Source organism: Acipenser ruthenus, chromosome 4 (assembly GCF_902713425.1).
Source record: "Acipenser ruthenus chromosome 4, fAciRut3.2 maternal haplotype, whole genome shotgun sequence".
NCBI lineage: Eukaryota > Metazoa > Chordata > Actinopteri > Acipenseriformes > Acipenseridae > Acipenser > Acipenser ruthenus.
In genome coordinates, this window is record NC_081192.1 from 5,723,811 (window position 1) to 5,748,438 (window position 24,628).

Here is a 24,628-nt window from a genome sequence, read left to right on the forward strand (position 1 = left end):
GCAGCAGCCTGTCACAGGCTAGCTAGGACAAATACAGATAACCAGCAGCAGCCTCTCACAGGATAGCTAGGACAAACACAGATAACCAGCAGCAGCCTGTCACAGGCTAGCTATGACAAATACAGATAACCAGCAGCAGCCTCTCACAGGCTAGCTAGGACAAATACAGATAACCAGCAGCAGCCTCTCACAGGCTAGCTAGGACAAATACAGATAACCAGCAGCAGCCTCTCACAGGCTAGCTATGACAAATACAGATAACCAGCAGCAGCCTCTCACAGGCTAGCTAGGACAAATACAGATAACCAGCAGCAGCCTGTCACAGGCTAGCTAGGACAAATACAGATAACCAGCAGCAGCCTCTCACAGGCTAGCTATGACAAATACAGATAACCAGCAGCAGCCTCTCACAGGGTAGCTATGACAAATACAGATAACCAGCAGCAGCCTCTCACAGGCTAGCTAGGACAAATACAGATAACCAGCAGCAGCCTGTCACAGGCTAGCTAGGACAAATACAGATAACCAGCAGCAGCCTCTCACAGGCTAGCTATGACAAATACAGATAACCAGCAGCAGCCTCTCACAGGGTAGCTATGACAAATACAGATAACCAGCAGCAGCCTCTCACAGGCTAGCTAGGACAAATACAGATAACCAGCAGCAGCCTGTCACAGGCTAGCTAGGACAAATACAGATAACCAGCCGCAGCCTCTCACAGGCTAGCTATGACAAATACAGATAACCAGCAGCAGCCTCTCACAGGCTAGCTAGGACAAATACAGATAACCAGCAGCAGCCTGTCACAGGCTAGCTAGGACAAATACAGATAACCAGCAGCAGCCTCTCACAGGCTAGCTATGACAAATACAGATAACCAGCAGCAGCCTCTCACAGGGTAGCTATGACAAATACAGATAACCAGCAGCAGCCTCTCACAGGCTAGCTATGACAAATACAGATAACCAGCAGCAGCCTCTCACAGGGTAGCTATGACAAATACAGATAACCAGCAGTAGCCTCTCACAGGGTAGCTATGACAAATACAGATAACCAGCAGCAGCCTCTCACAGGCTAACAAACTCAAATACAGATAACCAGCAGCAGCCTCTCACAGGCTAGCTAGGACAAATACAGATAACCAGCAGCAGCCTCTCACAGGCTAGCTATGACAAATACAGATAACCAGCAGCAGCCTCTCACAGGCTAGCTAAGACAAATACAGATAACCAGCAGCAGCCTCTCACAGGCTAGCTATGACAAATACAGATAACCAGCAGCAGCCTCTCACAGGTCAGGAGGACTGGTGGGGGTCTTTATAGATCCAACGGCAATTAGCACAGTATCTGGGCCAATTCACAGGGCAATTAAAAAAGGAATATAGCCACAGCCTACCAGATTAAGTACTAGTAATACGGAACAAGCTACTCAAAATATTTAGTCAATATTAATAAGCTAGATAAAATGAATCCCAATCCCAATAAAGCCTCAATGGAAAGCTTCAGTACATCACAGGTTAAGAGTGTACTCCACCTGTTCTGAACTCTGTTCTGCTCGGTTCTGTTTAAGAACAGTTACTCTTAGTTCTTTTTGTACTCTTTATTTTTTGTCCAGGACATAATTAGATTGCTCTTTAAAATGCCTGTAGTGGTGTATCTGAACAGTTAATGGTGTATCTGAGCAGTTATATGAGAATAGTTAGTTAATTTATTCATCTTCTGTATAAATGAAACCGAATACACACTGTTTTGTTACAACACGGTGCCTGTATTGTCTTTAAAAATCTCTCCAATTAATACTGACCTTAAAAATCACACTGCACATTGTGGTGCTTGTAGTCAGAATCGCTGTCAGCTTAAGTGATCAAAGTTGAGGATTAAGCTTTTTTTTTTTTCTTCTGAAGATGCAACATTGAATTTGATTATATAATTAAAATTAGTTTTCTCTATGCTCGTCTCAGAGTAGAAAGAAAGTGTTGTTGTTTGTTGGCAGCGGCTTCAAGGCCTGGTTTCCTGTGGTTTTCCAGTTTCAAAGAATTTATTTTTTTATATAAATTTTTTTAGTATCAGTTTTTGAGTGGGCATTTTCTAAACAAAATGAAAATGTTTTTGTTGGAAATAATTTAGGAATGTTAAACATCCCCTACATAAAAATGATCAACACGTATGTGTTGTCTTGATACATAGGAGTCGACTCCATAACAGTGTTATAATCGAGTCACAAAAATTGGGACTCGAGTTGAGTCACTTGGGGGTAACACTCGAGTCGAGTCTTTGACATGCCAAGCTCGAGTCGAGTCACAGAGTTTGCTCGAGTCAAGTCACCTATCTGGCTCGAGTCAGTTCAAGTCATTAGTTCTGACAGTTTGATTTAATCAGATTAATTTTACCGGAGATTACAAATCTACAAGTGAAAAGAACATTTCAATTAAAAATACAAAATTGAGATGCACAATAATGTGGTCATACTTGCCCCACTGATGTTCACCATTAAAGGTCCACAGTTTCTGCTTTGTGTCAGTTGGGTTGGATGTACAGTAATGGATACCACAAAACAAAAGAATGCATTTAACCATTTATTTGCAATTTTACTGATGGCACTTTTTTTCATCAGTGAAACTCCTTGATAGTTTTTTCGGATCTCTTAACCATAACAAAGGAAATGTTGTGTTATTTAATTTGATATTTGACATAAAGATCTTGCTTCTAGGCCTTAAAACATAGCAGTTACGAAGGAAAACAGTCCAAGTAATGCAACCGAGGCGAAATCAGAGTTTTAAGACCGTTGCATACTTGCACATATATGCTCCAGTTCAAAATCAATAAACTCAACCTAATTTGCTTAATATTACAGAAAGAAATGTATCTTGAAAGGCTAAGAGTTTAGCATAATGCATGTTACAAAATAAGTAATTTTCATTATTTTCAGATAAAAAAAAAAGGGTTGTTCACTAATACATTTAAGAAAAATTAGCAACTCTAACCTTAACCCGCCTATACTTTGCACAATAAAGTCTCAGTTGTTTGTCTAAATAAAATCATCAATGTAGTTAAAATGTGCAAACGTACAGTAATACTAAGAGGTCAGTTGTATTGTGAATAACCATACCAGTGTAAAAGACTGGTATGGTAGCTGCTGTTTCATAAACACATGCAGAATACCCCAGCAGCACAAAATAACACATGTTTTTTTCACCGGTTTAATAACTGATCTGTTCACCCACTATGACCAAATCCACAGACCATTTCTTAAAAATTAATTGAAAACAATGCAGTTCCATCCTCAACCTCCTTTCATCTGGCAATGTTGATTGTGCCTATTCCCAAAATCATGCTGCTGTGGTCTGGTCTGCCCATTTTTGTTTTTTATGAATTTATTCTTTAAAAAAGCCAAAAGTTTTAACCAAACTAAGTCTAAAACATCTATCCAGCATGCAAATCCTGATGTATTAAATTAATCAAACACGTCTAGAGCTGATTAACTCAATTTGGGAATTCTGTAAAACAAAGATACAATACAATACAAATGTATTTTTATATAGCGCCCATCACACCAAGGCATCCCAGAGCACTGTACAAAGTTAAAAACAAAACAAAATAGCTTGTGTATACAATACCCTCCAGTTATAACCAATTGTTTAAAAGCACATTAAAAAAGTATGTTTTCAATTTGGGTTTAAAAGAATCCAGTGTTTCAGCCTGCCTAATGGTAATCGGAATAGAGTTCCACAACAAAGATGACCGTGGTTGTAGAAGGCTACAGGAAAGTAAAAAAATAAATACAATTATTAAAGCTCCAGAGGGTTTTTTGTGTTTTAATCTCTTGTACAATGCATTATTACATAAAATTGTGTGCAAAACAAAGTTTATAAGCTTGTACACGAGTTTGGATTCCCAAGTGGTAGTTTGGATTTTAAAATAACTAACGATTTTAGCAAAATATGGCTTTTTTGCCAGTTCTTTTTTGTTTTCTAAAACTTTTTTTTGTTTTCTAAAACTTTTTTTATTTTTAAACATAGTATAACTTTAGATCAATATACATTAAACCAGACAACAAACACATTTTATCTACGGCATTTAAGATTTAAGCTTACTTAAATAAAAATCTATTGATTGACCCACCAAATAAGTAAAACCGATTTCAGTTATTTTAGACCCAGTTTATTTTAGTTTGGCATTTCTCAGTGCTGGCAGGATGCAGACTGCTTATTTTTCTCCCTGTGTACTCCATAGTTCTTGACGACCGCAGGTACTCTTGATTTACCTTCCATGCTGCTGACGCTCTTCTCTCTGTCTGTATGTTGTCACGTGTTCCTCTCACTCATAAAGAGGCAGGGCTTGTACGCATCAGACGAAGGGCTGCGGTTATTGAAAAGGAAACTGATCGTATAATTGATTTTATCATAAAGACTATGAGTCGAGTGGAGACTTTTGGGCAGGGAGTCGAGTCTTTTGAGCAGTGAGTCGAGTCTTCTCTTGCAGGGACTCAAGTCTTTTGAGCAGTGAGTCGAGTCTTTTCTTGCAGGGACTCAAGTTGAGTCTTTTGAGCAGTGAGTTGAGTCCTCTCTTGCAGGGAGTCGAGTCTTTTGAGCAGTGAGTCGAGTCTTCTCTTGCAGGGAGTCGAGTCTTTTGAGCAGCGAGTCGAGTCTTCTCTTGCAGGGACTCGAGTCTTTTGAGCAGCGAGTCGAGTCTTCTCTTGCAGGGACTCGAGTCGAGTCTTTTGAGCAGTGAGTCGAGTCTTTTCTTGCAGGGACTCAAGTCGAGTCTTTTGAGCAGTGAGTTGAGTCCTCTCTTGCAGGGAGTCGAGTCTTTTGAGCAGTGAGTCGAGTCTTTCCTTGCAGGGAGTTGAGTCTTTTCTTGCAGGGAATTGAGTCCTCTCTTGCAGGGAGTCAAATCTTTTGAGCAGTGAGTCGAGTCTTCTCTTGCAGGGACTCGAGTAGAGTCTTTTGAGCATTGAGTCGAGTCTTCTCTTGCAGGGAGTCGAGTTGAGTCTTTTGAGCAGTGAGTCGAGTCTTCTCTTGCAGGGAGTCGAGTCTTTTGAGCAGTGAGTCGAGTCTTCTCTTGCAGGGACTCGTCGAGTCTTTTGAGCAGTGTGTCGAGTCCTCTTGCAGGGAGTCAAGTTTTTTGAGCAGTGAGTCGAGTCTTCTCTTGCAGGGACTCGTCGAGTCTTTTGAGCAGTGAGTCGAGTCTTTTTTATTTTTTTATTTTTTTAGTTTATTATATTTTTTTTCAAAGCCTGTGTCAAACATATGTTTCTTGGTTTTACCTACAATGGATTTCTGAACTGAGCAAATTTTGCTCAGCAAAGCAGTCCCTGCCCCATGGTTCTGTCGGGAGAATGCCCTGGTGGCATGCTCACCCATCACACCATCATTGAAACTAAAGGGCACTCGTATCACATTTTGACCTCCAGCACTTGGTAAATGTGGACATTTTGCCTGACATTATGGATTTGAGCAGACGTTGCTTCATGTCATTCCTTGCTTGGAATCTATTACACAGTTTCATGCACCACATGTTGCTTTGGCGGAAATCTATGTGCTTTTGCGCACATGACTTTACAATCGGAAGTCTGTTGTTTTAGATTTTGGCACTGAGGTTTGCCTCCTGCAAATGGTCCAGCCAGATAGGCAAGTCTCCTGTAATGCCAAATTGGCTTGGCAGGGCTCTTTCAATCATCATGCTTTTGTCTGGACTGTGGTGGTTAATGCAACTACTGTTGGATCTTTATACCCTTGTTACTGTAACCAAGTATTTAAAGACGGTACATTATTGTTGTAATAATACCTTGTAAAAAATACTACCACGGATGTCCCAAATTTCATTGTGCAATTCCTTCTGATTGGTCATTATCTACACATTTCAGCATATTATCTGAGAAAATCAATGGTTAATTAGGTTTATAAGAAACCAGCAAATCCCAAACAGCAGTTTTAGTTGCTCATAAAGCAAAATTATTTGAATACAATTCAAATTGATTATGCCTAAATCAATATGAAATGAAAGAATAAGTAGCAGAGTCCTGAAAAATATAGCATTATACTTCCCCAGGTGTTACTACAACTGTTTAAATAATGAACCTGTAATTTTTCTTTTCATTGTTAAAATCAAACAACTTTTTACACTTATAACTTTAAAGTCTGTTTCAAAGCTCTTTTCAAAATGTCTTCTCTAGTGCACTGGATTTGAGACATATCACGCTATATTATTCGGAACTCCGCTACTTACTCTTTTTAAGTCTTTTCTAATTTCTGTTTGGTTGAAGTGAGGAAAAAACATGCTTATGCATGTCTATGGCCTAGCTGGCTAAAAGTATAACCAAGATAAACATAACCAAGATAAAATTGACAGGTCATGTTCTTTACACCAGAGAAAGCCAATTATTTTGAAAAAAAATTGTAGTGTTTTCTGTTCATTTTTATGTTCAGAAATTCACAAAAGCGAAGAATTGGGTTATATACAGTACATTTCACCTCCATAAAACACTTGCATAAGATACATAAAACACAGGAAATGCATGTTCACCTTATCATTAAAATGGATGCCAGGTTGCATTTCATACAGTATTTCATTTTGCAGTTTATTTGAGCTTTCTTCAAAATCATTAATAAAAAGTTGGTGTTTATCCTGTATTCCGTCTGCTAAAAAAATTCTGAGCTTGCCCTTGGTGTATTTCACTTGGAACAACAGACATACCTGTTTTTCATTTTGCTTTGTTGTATACTCTAAATTAGTTCAGAACACCTGGTGCTTTTGCTGAGCTTAGACCTCATGGATTTTTATTGCCATCTGGAGGATTTCAACAGGTTCTAACAAGAAAAACCAATGTATACATTGCTTAATATTAAGTCACACTGATTTTACTGGTCAAGTGTTTTCTGAAAGTAGTGTGCTTTGACAGGCAATTTACTGAGTACCCTTTCAGGGAGACACAGGTTTGATGGTTCATATTATTTGACATTTGTACCCAGTCAGACCGGATGCCACATGAAAAATTTACTCAGGCAAGGAGCTCCAAGGAATAAACATTTCTGTAGTGCAGCTCACAGGGGACTCAGCAAGGTGAACAGAACTTCAACTTGTCACGGATGCACGGTTCTGACAAACATAAGTAGATGCTAATGGCTAAATCGTGACAGAATAAAGTCCCATAACCATATGGCTAATTGCCACAACAATATCTTCAGTGTTATTAATCAAGTTTTCATAGTGTGCCATGATAATTGGAATAATTAGTAACAGCGTAGGCATCGCTTGCCTCTGCCACACACTCTGCAAGCAGGGACCCCAAAGACCTGCAGTTGCACTTTCTTTCTTCCTTGTTTAGTGCTCTGCTTTGCAGCAAATACTGTGTTTAATTAATTAATTAATTACTTCCTTGCCACCAGAGCCTGTGTTGCTAGCTAGAGTGTTATAAGGCACACAGGTAGCTAAATGAGGCCACAGCATGCTATTTTTAAAGGTGAAGAGCCATTCATCCATTATATATCACCTGGAATAGAGAGGATTTGATGTTAACAAGGTGTAATTTACTATGGCTTAAGCATGTTTTCTGTTGTTTGAATGGTTGCCCGTTGCAGGGTTATAGTGCAGTGTCCAAAATTGTTAGGCCTTATATTTATAATGTTTATTAACATAAGTGCACAAAACTTTTCCAGAAGGGATTCAATTCTAATGTATCCTCTCAAAAGAAAAAAAAATGCAATCTTTGCTTATAGATAAGGCCCTGTGAAAATCACGGAAATGTTCTTTAAAATTCAAAGCATTTTCACGGGTAAAGTATTGTATTTCGCAGAATGTGCATGGAACTATTTTATAAATTATGTGTACAGATTATTTTATTTATCTATTTATTTATAAATTTAGTCGTTGCCAATTATTTTTATTATTTTCTCCCCAATTTGGAAATGGCCAATTATTTTTAGGCTCAGCTCACCGCTACCACCCCTGCGCTGACTCGGGAGGGCGAAGAGGAACACACTGTCCTCCGAAGCGTGTGCCGTCAGCCCTCCCCTACCCCCGGGCGGCGCTCGGCCAATTGAGCACCGTCCCCTGGAAGCTCCCGTCCTCGGTCGGCAAAGGAATAGCCTGGACTCGAAATTGCGACATCCAGACTATAGGGCACATCCTTCACTCCATGTGGAGCGCCTTTTACTGGATGTGCCACTCGGGAGCCCCCTTATTATTTTTTTTAAACATTAAATATAGAGATAAATGCACTGACATCATCAAAATCAACGTCAGAGTTATTCAAGCACTTTACAATAGTTTGTGATACACTGTTGTAATTAACAGCCTGTAGGTAAAGTGTATCTGCAAGGACAGCTTTCAGTTCTAGTATGTCAGATGCATGTTCACCATTTAGGTCTTGCAGAACAAATTCAATGTGTAACCCATACTGATCTTGGGCATCAGTCGACTCGTCAGTGACCACTGACAAGCAACCAGACTGTTTTACCAATTCCATAATCTCCTGCTTGTGATACTCGGCAACTTTAGGTAAGTATTCATGTCTCAGCTGGGCTGATGAAGGAATCACTCCACCATTTGCTACACTCAATCTGAAGAATTTACGTAACTTTTGTTTGTCCCATTTTTCAAGAGGGATATTTGCGCAAACAAACGCCATCAGGTCAAAATGTAATGTGTTTCATGCTTCACTGTTTTCAGTGGACTTTTGGAACATGGAAGTCACCGTTTTTTGTTTCTTTGCAAGTAAAGCAGTCGCAGTACTGCTCTGGATATCCGCCTTTCTCTAATACTTGAATCTAAATGCCTGTCAACAGCCGATTCTCGGTAGTGATCTATAGTAACGTTGCAGGACGTACAGAAGAGCTTGCCTATATTGCTGTGTAAAACTCCTGCTGGATATTGCTTTACATGATCTGCTGCAGACACATTTTTACCCTTTTTAGAGACATCCTTTTCTTGTTTACATTGTGTAGTATTTTAATTTCCTGCCTAGATTGCATATAGTCACATGACAATCACTGTACAGCTCTATGTGCATGGTGAATAGGCTAGTACACGCAGGCATACAGCAGAGCTGTACAGTTTCGTTAATGTTTTGTGTATGAATTACAGATAATTATGAAATAATTTATTTAGATTTCTTAAGAATATTGTAAAAATCACAGTATTGGGCTAATTTCACGATTTCCACACAGCCCGTGAAATCGCGATTTACTTATAGATGCTATACTAAAGATGCTGCTTTGGGCCTGACATTTATCTGGCTAAAATATCTCTGAAATAAGCACTGCACCATTACTTTCCATTATATATATATATATATATATATATACACACACAGTGCCTGTAGTAAGTATTCACCCCCCTTGGACGTTTTCACAGTTTGTTGTGTTACAACCTGAAATCTTGATGCATTTAAATGGGATTTTTTTTTTCCGTTGATTTACACAACCTACTCAACACTTTGAAGAGGCAAGAGAATTTTTATTGTGAAACAACAATTAATGAAAAATAAAAAAACTGAAATGTCTTGGTTAGAGAAGTATTCACCACTCTGAGTCAATACTTGGTAGAACCACCTTTGGCAGCAATTACAGCTGTGAGTCTTTTGGGGTAAGTCTCTACCAGGTTTGTACATCTGGATCGTGCAATATTCGCCAATTCTTCTTGGCAAAATTGTGCAAGCTCTGTCAGGTTGGATGGGGATCGTTGGTGGACAGCAATCTTCAAGTCTTGCCACAGATTCTCAAATGGATTCAAGTCCGGGCTTTGACTGGGCCACTCTAGGACATTCACTTTCTTGTTGTTCCTCAAGGTTTTGCCTGTATTTAGCTCCATCCATTTTGCCCTCTACCCTGACAAGCTTCCCAGTCCCTGCTGATGAAAAGCATCCCCATAGCATGATGCTGCCACCACCATGCTTCACAGTAGGGATGGTGTTACCTGGGTGATGTGCTGTGTTGGGTTTGCGGCAGACATAACAATTTGCATTTAGGCCAAATAGTTCAATTTTTGTTTCATTGGACCACAGAGACTTTTTTTCAGAGTCTCCCACGTGCCTTTTTGCAAATTCCAAGCGGGATTTTACAGAAATGGCTTCTTTCTTGCCACTCTTCCATACAGGCCAGATTTGTGGAGTACCTGAGCTATTGTTGACACATGGACAGTTTCGTCCATCTCAGCCATGGAACTCTGTAGGTCTTTCAGGGTTGTCATTGGCCTCTTGCTGACTTCTCTGACCAATGCCGTTCTTACCCGGCTGCTCAAGTTGGGAGGACAGTCTGCTCTAAGCAGATTCTGGGTGGTGCCGTATACCTTCCACTTTTTAATGATCGACTTGACTGTGCTCCAAGGGATATTCAATGCCTTTAAAATCTTTTTATACCTCTCCCCTGATCTGTGCCTTTCCACAACTTTATCCCAGAGCTGTTTTGAAAGCTCCTTGGTCTTCATGGTAGTATCTTTGCTTTGAATGCACTACCCAACTGTGGGACCTTACAGAGACAGGTGTATTTAATCTGAAATCATGTGAACCACTTTTATTGCACACAGATGGACTCCATTTAACTTATTGTTTGAATTCTGAAGGCAATTGGTTGCACCTGAGCTTATTTAGAAGTGTCATAGCAAAGGGTGTGAATACTTACCTAATGAAGACTTTTCAGATTTTTATTTTTAATTGATTTGTTTCCACCCCCCCATTTTTTCTCACATTGAAAGTGTTGAGTAGGTTGTGTAAATCAAAGTGAAAATGTCCAAAGGGGGTACTATAGGCACTGTATGTGTATATATGTATGTATGTGTATGTGTGTGTGTATGTGTATATATATATATATAGGGAATGTGCTTTGCTATGCTCCTTCCCATTTTTAAACTAGAAATGCTGCTTATAGAATTATAGAATTAAACTGTTTGAAAATGTTGGTTTAAGTCATACTGAAGCAATGAAACAGTGTTCTGACACAAAATCAACACTGTTATAGTTCTCTTTGACAAGTTATATATGTACAAACAATTGAAATAAACAATAAACAGGCCAAACTTACACAGGCATTGTCATCGAATAGCTTTCCTGTCTCTAGGTTATGTGTAGGTTGTATGAATTTAGTTTTAGTTTCATTTGAAAATGCAATGAGCTGTGAAGGACCAAGTCTTATAAAAGTGCATAGTCATTAGATTGCAGCAATTTAATAATGGAAGCTTTGGCACCAATAGCTTCTATAGCACTGCTTAAAAAAATGGTAATTTGTTTTTTTTATTTACTATAAATAAAGCAAGCTTTAGGGTAGGAATCCCTCCACATCCTGGAAGCTGGACTCTTTTTTTTGCCGCATTGACAATGATTCCATGGTGGAAGGAGCGTGTTTAATAAATATACTGATGCACAATGAAAACACAACAGTCTAAGCTTTACATCAATAGATCAATTTTAGCATGTATTGGAATTAAATTGCCTGTGCCATTAGAGGAAAAATAGCCCCATAGAAGGATATTACCACCTCCATGCTTGACAGTAGGTATGGTGTTCTTTTCTTTGTACGCCTCATCAGACTTTCTCCAAACGTAACGACTATCAGTGTGCCCAAATAGCTCGATTTTTGTTTCATCACGTCACAAAACCTTTGACCTGAACTCATATCCATCATTCAAATTCAGTTTAGCAAACTGTAAGCAGTTGCCCTTCTGACGTTTTCCTAAGAGTGGCTTTTTCCTTGGCCTGCGACCATTGAGACCTTCACCACGCAATACTCGACCTATGGTTGAAATGGAAACCCCAGTCCCACTTGCAGCCAATTCACTTTGAATATCTTTGGCAGTCAATCTCGGATTGTTATTAACCTTCCTCACAATTCTTCTACTCGTTTTTGGTGAAAGAACCTTCTTTCTTCCGGACCAAGAAAGTGTTGTGAAAGAGTCTTGTACTTCCTGATAATAGAAACAATGGTTGAAATTTGGATACTCAAATGCTTGTAAATCTTATTGGTAATGACAGCAATCATCCTATGCCTAACCCTTTTAACTGTCTAAGAATGTTCACCTACAATACAGCATTTTCTAGACTTTTCTAGAATTAGGTTCTGCATTATCATATTGAAATTTCTAGCACCTTGTAGACAATACTATCATAGCATCAAAGAGTATGAATACTTTTGAATTAGAATTTTTTGAGTTTTGCAAAAAAAATGCTTAAATAAATAATTGTAGACATCTATTTCTTGTAACATTTTTTCCTCATCCACAAAAGCAAAACTTTTGCTACAAAAGATTTTTCCTATAATTATTTGTTTTTGAGACATTTCTAGAAATTATAAATTTCCATTGGGGTATGTAAACTTTTGACTACAACTGTATATATACTTTTTTGTGGCAGTAATTTTACAAAGTTGCCGCCACCATACTACCAAAACCTCATCTCAAATCCATATCTTAGATGGCCAGGTCTAAAATTCTGAAATCATATGTCTTGGAGACCATTTGAAGTGCTTAATGCGTGGGTGACTTGTACAGGACCTAACATGGCTGCCATATTGAGTGCATGTGACTTTTGACGTGGTATAGAGACAGAACACCTTGAGATGCTGCCTTCATATTTGGCACACAGCGGTAGTGTATGATCTTTCTCATTAAGGTTCTTTACTGGTACTGTGCAGTAAAAATTAACTGTTTCACCGCCAGAATGTTTTAACCGGTGGTTATATCACGATACAGATCACACACACTTTACAGTTGGTAGTTAAGTTTTATTTTGAGGTAAAAAAAAAAAAAGGAAAAAAAAGCTATTTCTCTCCTACTTGTTTTAAATTCCATATCATTAGAATTGTGTATATTCATAGTGCTTGTTTACATTTACATCACATTCTAGTTAGTTTTCTTATGGGGTATCTTTCAAGAGCATGGCGCCGAGCAGGTGGAGTGTTTATACCTAAAGAAAAAGATTCTACAAGCATCAGTCAGTTTCGTCCTATTTCCCTATTAAACGTAGAAGGCAAGATTTTCTTCAGCATTATTGCTCAGAGATTGTCAACTTACCTATTAAAGAACTGCTTCATTGACACTTCAATACAAAAAGCGGGCATTCCAGGTTTCCCAGGATGCTTAGAACACATCAATGTGATCTGGCAACAAATTCAATCAGCTAAAAAGGAGAGGAAGGAGCTCCATGTGACATTCCTGGATTTGACTAATGCATATGGTTCAGTGCCACATGAACTTCTTTGGGCAGCATTTGATTTTTTCAGTGTACCGATGACAATAACAAATTTAGTGAAAGCCTACTTTGGAGATTTGCAATTTAGTTTTTCAACTTAAGAATTCAGCACTACATGGCAGTGCCTAGAGGTTGAATAATGGCAGGATGCACCATTTCTCCACTGGCTTTTACCATGGCAGTGGAAGTAATCATTAGGGCATCAAAATGGGTAGTAGGAGGAGAGCGCTTGGCTTCTGGAATGCGACTACCACCAATTCGAGCATACATGGATGACATGACAACCATGACTACAACAGTAGCCTGCACTAATCGGTTATTGGGCAAATTAACCAATAACATTGAATGGGCACGAATGCAATTCAAGCCCACTAAATCAAGGAGCATCTCTATAATTAAAGGCAAAGTAGTAGATAAAACATTCTTCATTAATGGTGAGGTAATACCAACAGTGTCTGAGAAGCCAGTGAAGAGTCTTGGGAGATGGTACGACGGGGATCTAAAGGACACAGTTCGTGTGGGAGAAGTTAGACAACAAGCAGTGGAAGGGTTGAAGAGCATAGACAGCTGCGCTCTACCAGGCAAACTTAAACTCTGGTGCTTTCAGTTTGGTCTACTGCCGAGGTTGCTGTGGCCACTGACTGTGTACGAGGTTTCTTTGACAACAGTAGAGAAGCTGGAAGCTTTAATCAGTTCATACATCAGGAAATGGTTGGGAGTTCCACGCTGCCTCAGCAGAGTGGGACTTTATGGTAAAGGAATACTGCAGCTACCAGTCTCTGCTCTAACCGAGGAGTTTAAGTGCGCCAAGGTCAGACTGGAAATGACATTAGTAGAGTCACGCGACAAATGCGTAAGGGAGGCAGCACCTGTGTTGAAAACTGGAGGAAAGTGGGCGGCAAAGAAAGCTGTGGAAGATGCAAAGGCTGCCCTTCGAATTGGTGATATCATGGGGCAAGTTCAGCGTGGAAGAGGGGGTCTTGGTCTCAGTTCAGCTCCTCCTACATGGCACAGGGCAGCCCCAGCTCAAAGGAGGAAGCTGGTAGTCAACGAGGTGCAAAAGCAGGAGGAGAGGATGAGGTGTATAAAGGCCATTTCCCAGGCCAAGCAGGGAGAATGGATGAGATGGGAGAGTGTGGAACAACGCAAGATTGGCTGGCAAGACCTATGGTCAATGGAACAGAGCAGGATCAGTTTCCTCATCAGGTCAACATATGATGTTGTCCCATCACCACAGAACCTAAACCTCTGGGTAGGAGAGGATCCCTCATGTCCTTTGTGTTCATCACCTGCAACATTAAGGCACATTTTGACAGGATGTAAGGTGGCTCTCAGCCAAGGACGGTTTACTTGGCGCCATGACCAGGTGCTACGATGTTTGGCCTTAGCTTTGGAAGACAAGCGTAACATGACCAATAAGTTGCCACTTGTTCCATCAAAACATTACACACAAAAGACAACATTCCTCCGCCCAGGAGAGCAACCACCAAGAAAAGGTGTTAAAACCAATCCTCGCCCAGGACAACTGGAAGCTGCTAGAGACTGGAAAATGCTGGCAGATGTTGGTCAACGGCTTATTTTTCCACCTGAGATTGCCACCACTAACCTTCGACCAGATATTGTCTTGTGGTCTGGATCAGCACGCCTTGTTCACCTGATAGAGTTAACAGTGCCATGGGAGGATGCTGTAGATGAGGCGTATGAGAGGAAGAAACTGCGGTATGCTCAACTAGCCACTGAAGCGGAACAGCGAGGATGGAGAGTCCGGGTTTACCCAGTGGAAGTGGGTTGTCGAGGATTTGTGGCACACTCTACAACCCGGTTTCTCAGAGACGTCAGATTCAGTGGCCAAGAGTTGCGTCGCACAGTGAAGAACTTATCTGAAGCAGCAGAGAGGAGCAGCAACTGACTGTGGTTGAGACGGAAAGATTCTGGCTGGGGATCTCAAGCACAATAGAAAGAAAGAAACGCTGATGTACAGGTAAGTAAGCTGGGCTGAGTTGAGTGGGGGACGGAGGGGGGTGATGCTGGGACGCCAGAATCACCGTCGAGCCCTCTTGAGGTGTCGTGGGCTAGTCGACGAAACACTGAGGATGGAAGGTGCCCACTTGAAGACCCCAGCGGTGTACCCTACTTAACTCAATCCAGACGGTTGTCATGCTGATGCGCTGGGGAGGCCGCACTGTGGTTGATCCCCGGAGCCAGCATCGCAGCCGTTGTGTGTGCTGATGCGCCAGGGAGGCAAAATAAGCTGATCCCTGGAGCCAGCATTACACTTCAGCCATTAACACCAGACAGAAGGATATCTACATCATCATATGGAAGGAAACATACAGTGCCTTGCGAAAGTATTCGGCCCCCTTGAACTTTGCGACCTTTTGCCACATTTCAGGCTTCAAACATAAAGATATGAAACTGTAATTTTTTGTGAAGAATCAACAACAAGTGGGACACAATCATGAAGTGGAACGAAATTTATTGGATATTTCAAACTTTTTTAACAGCAGTGTGGAGTAGTGGTTAGGGCTCTGGACTCTTGACCGGAGGGTTGTGGGTTCAATCCCCGGTGGGTGACACTGCTGCTGTACCCTTGAGCAAGGTACTTTACCTAGATTGCTCCAGTAAAAACCCAACTGTATGTATGGGTAATTGTATGTAAAAAATAATGTGATATCTTGTAACAATTGTAAGTCGCCCTGGATAAGGGCGTCGGCTAAGAAATACATAATAATAATAATAATAATAACAAATAAAAAACTGAAAAATTGGGTGTGCAAAATTATTCAGCCCCTTTACTTTCAGTGCAGCAAACTCTCTCCAGAAGTTCAGTGAGGATCTCTGAATGATCCAATGTTGACCTAAATGACTAATGATGATAAATAGAATCCACCTGTGTGTAATCAAGTCTCCGTATAAATGCACCTGCACTGTGATAGTCTCAGAGGTCCGTTTAAAGCGCAGAGAGCATCATGAAGAACAAGGAACACACCAGGCAGGTCCGAGATACTGTTGTGGAGAAGTTTAAAGCCGGATTTGGATACAAAAAGATTTCCCAAGCTTTAAACATCCCAAGGAGCACTGTGCAAGCGATAATATTGAAATGGAAGGAGTATCAGACCACTGCAAATCTACCAAGACCTGGTCGTCCCTCTAAACTTTCAGCTCATACAAGGAGAAGACTGATCAGAGATGCAGCCAAGAGGCCCATGATCACTCTGGATGAACTGCAGAGATCTACAGCTGAGGTGGGAGACTCTGTCCATAGGACAACAATCAGTCGTATACTGCACAAATCTGGCCTTTATGGAAGAGTGGCAAGAAGAAAGCCATTTCTTAAAGATATCCATAAAAAGTGTCGTTTACAGTTTGCCACAAGCCACCTGGGAGACACACCAAACATGTGGAAGAAGGTGCTCTGGTCAGATGAAACCAAAATCGAACTTTTTGGCAACAATGCAAAACGTTATGTTTGGCGTAAAAGCAACACAGCTCATCACCCTGAACACACCATCCCCACTGTCAAACATGGTGGTGGCAGCATCATGGTTTGGGCCTGCTTTTCTTCAGCAGGGACAGGGAAGATGGTTAAAATTGATGGGAAGATGGATGGAGCCAAATACAGGACCATTCTGGAAGAAAACCTGATGGAGTCTGCAAAAGACCTGAGACTGGGACGGAGATTTGTCTTCCAACAAGACAATGATCCAAAACATAAAGCAAAATCTACAATGGAATGGTTCACAAATAAACATATCCAGGTGTTAGAATGGCCAAGTCAAAGTCCAGACCTGAATCCAATCGAGAATCTGTGGAAAGAACTGAAAACTGCTGTTCACAAATGCTCTCCATCCAACCTCACTGAGCTCGAGCTGTTTTGCAAGGAGGAATGGGCAAAAATGTCAGTCTCTCGATGTGCAAAACTGATAGAGACATACCCCAAGCGACTTACAGCTGTAATCGCAGCGAAAGGTGGCGCTACAAAGTATTAACTTAAGGGGGCTGAATAATTTTGCACGCCCAATTTTTCAGTTTTTTATTTGTTAAAAAAGTTTGAAATATCCAATAAATTTCGTTCCACTTCATGATTGTGTCCCACTTGTTGTTGATTCTTCACAAAAAATTACAGTTTCATATCTTTATGTTTGAAGCCTGAAATGTGGCAAAAGGTCGCAAAGTTCAAGGGGGCCGAATACTTTCGCAAGGCACTGTAAATGGATGGAGACACATATGGATCACATTAGTTTACTGTAAAGCTACGTCTTAGTTGGTGCTTATCTTGGCGAGAGCTGAGTTCAAATCAGCATGAAGTTTTAACATCTACTCTCGTGTAATGGAAATCCTGCATAGTTACTTGTGTAGATGGCCAGGTCTAAAATTCTAAAATCATATGAAGTCAACAAACTTTCATAAGCACTCAGCCCAAGCAGTCATCAGTATTCAAGTTAAAGGTTTTTATGACTTTTTTCCCCTTTTTAATTTTTTTGGCTTTTATATAAATGTGTAAACTGTTCTGTTTTTTGTTATGAATATGAGGTTGTCTTAAAGAGTGGTGCTGTAGTAAATGACTGATGCCTTGTAAAGTGTGAGTTTCTAAATCTATCATTTAATGATGTGCAGAAAATCTAATCTGATAGCGTGTGAATATGTGATCTGACAGCATGTGATAACGTATCTGGCACAGAATAACAAAAGTTAAAATAGTGGTTCAAGTAAAATATATTTACTTGATTGCACGTGAAAACTGTGATCTGACAATACAACAACACAATTTGCTCAAAACTAAACATTTGTGATATGCGGAAATTAGTTTTGTGCTGGTGTTATTCTCAGACTGGATTTGTATGTTTAAAGTAAGTCTGATCGTGTCAGTGGTAAATGTTTGGTGGATTTAAGTTATTTTATGTTTTTATGCTGTGGGTGCTTTTTTTTTGTTTAGTTTTTCATTGCCAAGGCCCTCTGCTTGCTGCCCCCCAGGGCCAGTCTAGTGTAATGTGATGGTGGTTCATTTCCACTCATACATTTAAAATAAAACAGAGGCAAGGTCACTGCTTTTGTTGCTGACTGGTCTGTCATGCTTTACAACTGTTACTCTCTGAGCTGTATTTAAAGAAATAAAAAAAACCTTAAAATGCAAACAAACAACTGGCACCTGCACACCAAATAAATGTACCACTCTTTCTTGATGTTACTGAAACTTGTGTGGTTTGTTGGAATCCAAAATGTAAGTCTGATCTATAAATTAAACTATAGCTGCAACTTTCAAGACAAGAAAAAAAAAGACTCCAAATTAACAACGTCAATAGTTGACCAACCGAAGATGGATGTGAAGTGCATGTTATTACCTGTATTATGTTTTGTATGATAATTTTCTTATGGGCAAGATAATGTAATACAGGTACATTACATTAATGAGACCACCACTTATTATTTGTTTATTTAGCAGATGCCTTTATCCAAGGTGACTTACAGAGACTAGGGTGTGTGAACTATGCATCAGCTGCAGAGTCACTTACAGTTACGTCTCACCTGAAAGACGGAGCACAAGGAGGTTAATTGACTTGCTCAGGGTCACACAATGAGTCAGTGGCTGAGGTGGGATTTGAACCGGGGACCTCCTGGTTACAAGCCCTTTTCCTTAACCACTGGACCACACAGCCTCCTACTTATGTGACATAGCAACCAGCCAGTCCTTTGCATGTCTTTTGGTAACAATGGGTCAAGTCAGTCTGCTACCTTGACTTTCTCATTTACCAAAAATGAAGCTGTTTGACCTAAGATAACACTAACAACAACAAAAAAGATTATAGCGGATAGTTGGAATTAATAGTACATTATAAGCACTTGGACACTTTTACATTTGTCACTACATAGACAATTTAAGTGTAGCTTTTAAGGGCTAATCTCTCCTCTAGTTTGCTTGTTAGAGATGTGTTTGTTTTTCCACTCATGAAGGTCCTGGAGACCCAATACTAGAATTTCAGTCAGTTTGTTTTACTGCTGTTTCCTCAGATTTTGAATTTCAACCACAAAAGATCCTTCACTTGTCCTATTTAGACAGCTGTATTTTAAATGTAAATCATGCAGGTGTTGACCCGTTTAACATCCGACCATACAAAAAGATATTGGCAAATCTAGGTGTGCAAAGTTGGTAGAGACCTATCCCAACAGACTCACAGCTATAATTGCTGCCAAAGGTGCTTCCACCAAGTATTAACTCAGGGGGGTGGAGACTTAACCAATTATGATCTTTCAGTTTTGTATTTTTAATATATGATTTTTTTCTCAATAAAAACGTTTTTCCCCTTAACAGTGTGGAGTATGGTGTGTAGATAAGTGGAAATCCCACCCACCGCCACTGACTCATTGTGTAACCCTGAGCAAGTCACTTAACCTCCTTGTGCTCCGTCTTTCGGGTGAGACGTGGTTGTAAGTGACTCTGCAGCTGATGCATAGTTCACACACCCTAGGTTCTGTAAGTCATCTTGGATGAAGGTGTCTGCTAAATAAACAAATAATTAATAATTCATTTTCAAAATTTTCACCTTTTGTTGCCTTATAGCCTGGAATTAAAATGCATTAAATAGTTTTTTTTTCATTTATCTACACATCCTACCCCACAACTTCCAAGTGAAAAAAATATTCTAGAAATTTGTACAAAATTCATTAGAAAATCTACACCCCCATTACTCAAGAAAGCCCATCTTGAATCCCGTTTGAAGTATGCAAAAAAAACACTCAAGAGATTCTGTAGCCATGTGGCAAAAAGTTTTGTGGTATGACGAAACTAAAATGGAACTTTTTGGCCTAAATGCAAAGCGTTATGTTTGGTGCAAACCCAACACAGCGCATCACCCAAAGAACACCATCCCTACTGTGAAGCATGGTGGTGGCAGTATCATATTATCGGGATGTTTCTCATCGGCAGGGACTGGGGTACTTGCCAGGATAGAAGGGAAAATGAATGGCGCAAAGTACAGAGAAGTCCTTGAGGACAACCTGCTGGTGTTCTTTGGGTGATGCGCAGTGTTGGGTTTGCACCAAACATAACGCTTTGCATTTAGGCCAAAAAGTTCCATTTTAGTTTCGTCAGACCACAAAACTTTTTGCCACATGGCTACAGAATCTCCTGAGTGTTTTTTTTGCATACTTCAAACAGGATTTAAGGTGGGCTTTCTTGAGTAATGGCTTCCTTCTTGCCACACTACCATACAGGCCAGATTTGAGTGCTTGGGATATTGTTGTCACATGCACACTTTGACCATGCCATAAAGCCTGTAGCTCTTGCAAAGTTGCCATTGGCCTCTTGTTAGCCTCTCTGATCAGTCTCCTCCTTTCTCGGTCATCCAATTTGGAGGGACGGCCTGATCTTGGCAGGGTCTTGGTGGTGCCATACACCTTCCACTTTTTAATAATCGTCTTGACCGTGCTCCAAGGGATATTCAAGGCCTTTTGATATTTTTTTTTATACCCATCCCCTGATCTGTGCCTTTCAACAACTTTGTCCTGGAGTTCTTTTGAAAGTGCCTTGGTGCTCATGGTTGAGCTTTTGCTTTGAAATGCACTACCCAGGAGAGGGAACCTACAGGAACTGCTGAATTTATCCTGAAATCATGTGAATCACTACAATTTAACACAGGTGGAGGCCACTTAACTTGGTGTGTGATTTTGAAGGCGATTGGTTACACCTGAGCTAATTTAGAACTGCTATTACAAGGGGGGTGGACACTTATCCAACCAAGCTATGTGTAGATAAATAAAAAAAATAAAAAAATAAACTATTTTAATGCATTTTATTTCCAGGCTATAAGGCAACAAAAGGTGAAAATTTTGAAAGGGGGTGTAGACTTTCTATAGGCACTGTGTGTGTGTGTAAATTCATATTTTTATTGGATGTGAAATTGAGGCAGATGTTACAGAGAAAGCCTACTACATACCTGTTTGGCTAATTGCAACTTGCATGTATTTCACAGATTTTAAATATTGGTATATTACATATCAAACCTTGCAAAGTCTCTAAAGTAGGGTACTTGAAAAAAACAATACAGTGCCATAGGAACTGATTTTATAACATCCGTTTTTGGACTGATTATTCTCAGCTGAAACCTCTCAAGGGCTTTTAGCTGCAGTGCCCAGCCCATCAAGCAGCAATTATTTACTGAAGTCAGTATTTATTAAGTCCAAAGAGGGCTGTTTAAAGGAGCATTCACTTTCCAGTTAAGATTATTCATAAGTGAAAAAAGAGAAAATATCTGTAGTAGCAGTGTATGCAGTGTAGGCACAGAACAGCCAGTCACAGAGACACATATCTGCTGTGGAATGATTGGTTCTCTATCAGACAAAAAAGACATTGGAATAGCTAAACTCATTTCCTAAAATTAATCATTTTACACCTGCAGAGACATTGTATATTTCTTAAGGAGCCAAATGCCCTTATATATACACTCAATCCTATAATGTACTAATAAATACTTTACAAAATGCATATTTCTATTTAGCTCTACCACGTCATTGGTAATACAGTAGCAATACTACATAACAAATGTTTTTGAAAAACATAAAAGTTAAAAAAAAATATATATATATATTTTTATATATATATATATATATATATATATATATATATATATATATATATATATATATATATATATATATAAGGCCTGAAAGTGTTTGACACTGCGGTTCCATCAGGGATCTGATGAGGGTTCATTACAAAAAAACCTTTTTGTATTTTTTTTTTTTATTCCTCCATCAGATTGTCTCCATGAAATAAAATTGAATAAAATGTTACATGTCATCTATTATTCTATCTCTCTGAATACAATAATAATAATAATAATAATAATAATAATAATAATAATAATAATAATAATAATATGTAACATATTGTTGTCATTTGATAATACTAATCATTCTAAGAATTATTATAAATAGTATTATTATGGTTATGGTTACATTTGTATGTCATTTCTACTATGATATGCTTCTTTTACTTTGCATTCTGCATGTTATTTAAAACACACACATGGAGATTAAAGAAATAAAAGTCTGCAATTGTTTGGTTACAGCCGCTGGGTCAGGCTGCTGTTCGGACGAGAGTTTTCTCTTCAGGACCTCCTGGTTGTCTGGGATGCTTTGTTCGCAGACAGCATCACCTTGGATTTAGTCGACTACATTTTTGTAGCCATGCTGCTATACATCAGAGATGCTTGTGAGTATGGCTTATTCCCCACAGAAACACTAATGAAACAGAATATATTTACGAGCATATGTCGAATACTATTTGTGTTCATGATAAAGTGTAATTTTAACAATGTGGTCGCATTTCACACACACGCACGCACGCACGCACACACACACACACACACACACACACACAACATGTTCCTGAAGAGGACTTCAATCTCAGGGCTCTGCCATGTGAGGTGCGCTCCATCTACTGGAAGTACACTGCAGTGTACCCATTGTTTTGTTTTGTTTTTGTTTTCAAATTGGGAAAGGTGGCTTTGGTTTACATGAAAAATGTGTAAGATAGTCCAGATAAACGGAAACCTTTTTTTGATGACAGCATACTACAGTTACAGGTACTGTATCATGAAATGGGTGAATGCATATTTGCAGGATATCGAAATCTTAGAAAAAACTAAAAATGTAGATGATTTAAAAAAAAAAAAAAAAATGTTCATGGTCAATTAAATATGTACAGGAATAATGTCTTGTGTAAATTTGAGTGTGATTCTCTTTATTTGAAACAGTGGCAGCCTTGTGTTGCTCAATAATAATATTATTTTAAGCTGGTTCAGTTGAACCCTGTTGGATTGATGAAGTGATTGTGTTTTGAAGATACTACAGTGTATTTGCACGGATGGCTTCAGCAATATTGTGTGCTCATTGTCACTGATGACATTTTAAAAGCCCCAACGGATTTACAATGTACATTCATCACAATTGCAGAAACCCATTTAGTGGGGTAAAATGAAGAACAAATGTCCCACCACATTGTACTAGTAACTTGATAATGCTTGGGGGGCGACTGCACTTGTGAGACATCTTTGTAATATTCTTAAATAAGGAGAGCAAGAATATCTACTGAGATATTCGGTGAGCAAGACTTATTTTAGAGCAGTTGTCCGCAAGGCTATTTAAACACTCTATAGATTCCATGTTAATGGCTTGTGACTTTGTAGGCTATAGAGATCAAACGCTTTTAGGTACTGTCTTTAAATATGGTATGCAGCTATGTACTATGCTTATCACAGTCTTTTTTTAGTCTGTGTGCCATACAATAAATAAGACTGGTAGCAGTGATATGACAAAGCCTCCTATGTATCTCTGTTTAAGACGGATTTCAAGCATATTTAGTGTTAATTCACATGTAGGTGTGCTTTCTCAATGTGAAACCAGTGCAGGCGCATACAGAAGGGCCTCCTAATTGTGTAGTAAGCACACAAAGTGGAAGATTAAAATCAAATGCAATAGGATTGCATAATAACATTTTAAAAAGTTGGTGAATATGGCTGTCAAAATCAAGGCAGTTATCGTCTTCAACGAGGAACATGCGAGTCAGAGAAAAAATTAAATGTATAGTTTGTTTTAGTAATGCTAAACACTAGATGTACTTTATAGAACACTGATTCTATCCCTGTAACATTTTCAAATTTAGATGCATTATAGTTTTATTTTCTAGCTGTGTTCTATATTATTATTACACCACCAAAAAAGAGAACATTAACAGTAGTTTGGCCACTGAACGCAACATGAGGGTCTAGATTAATAATAAAAGGAACAGATTAAAACATTTAACAATAGCTTCAAGTATTAGTATGTGGGCCATGAGATTTGGCTAGTAAACGATAATTAAGTTGTAAATGCGTTGGGGGGGTGGGGGGAGTATTTTCAAACAAGTGAAACAGCCATATCATGTAAACTAGGCGCTGCTATTGTTTAAATGCCTCCTATCAGATTTGATAAAGAAGCTTACTGAAGATATTGAGGAATATTTTATAATGCAAACTCTGTGGTTTCAATAATTTCAACCTTTATATTTGATTGAAGTTGCTACTTAACTGTTAAAACTGCATCTTAAAGACACAGATGAATAGAGCTGTGGAAACCCACCTGAATCAGTTTGGGGTGTTGTTACTGTGAATAAATAAGATGAGTCATCTTTCATTGATATATATTAATGGCATGACTGAAAAGATACAGCAAACAGACACAACAGAACAAAAGCATGGCGAAAGAAGCAGCAGGATAAGTGAGCACTTTACAAATGAAAGCAGATGTATGAAATTACAAGCTGTCGGATCAGCAACGGAAATGAAGATGATAAAGTGGTCCCCTCCCCTGAGTAGAACCATTCATTTCATTCACTTGTGTAGGTTTTCACTTTGAAAGAGGAAAATCAAGGTGAAAAAAGATAAGGAGGACCTTTAAAATATTTGATTAG

The 24,628-nt window shown here is 39.2% G+C and overlaps 1 protein-coding gene across 1 annotated transcript in view; it reads left to right on the forward strand.

Moving 5' to 3' along the window:
- Window positions 1–24,628, forward strand: part of tbc1d5 (TBC1 domain family, member 5) — a 204,127-nt gene that overhangs the window by 129,123 nt on the left and 50,376 nt on the right. The window contains exon 15 of the mRNA XM_034000144.3: window positions 22,248–22,390. Within this exon, the coding sequence (XP_033856035.2) occupies window positions 22,248–22,390 (143 nt within the window). The remainder of the gene's footprint in view (window positions 1–22,247; window positions 22,391–24,628) is intronic.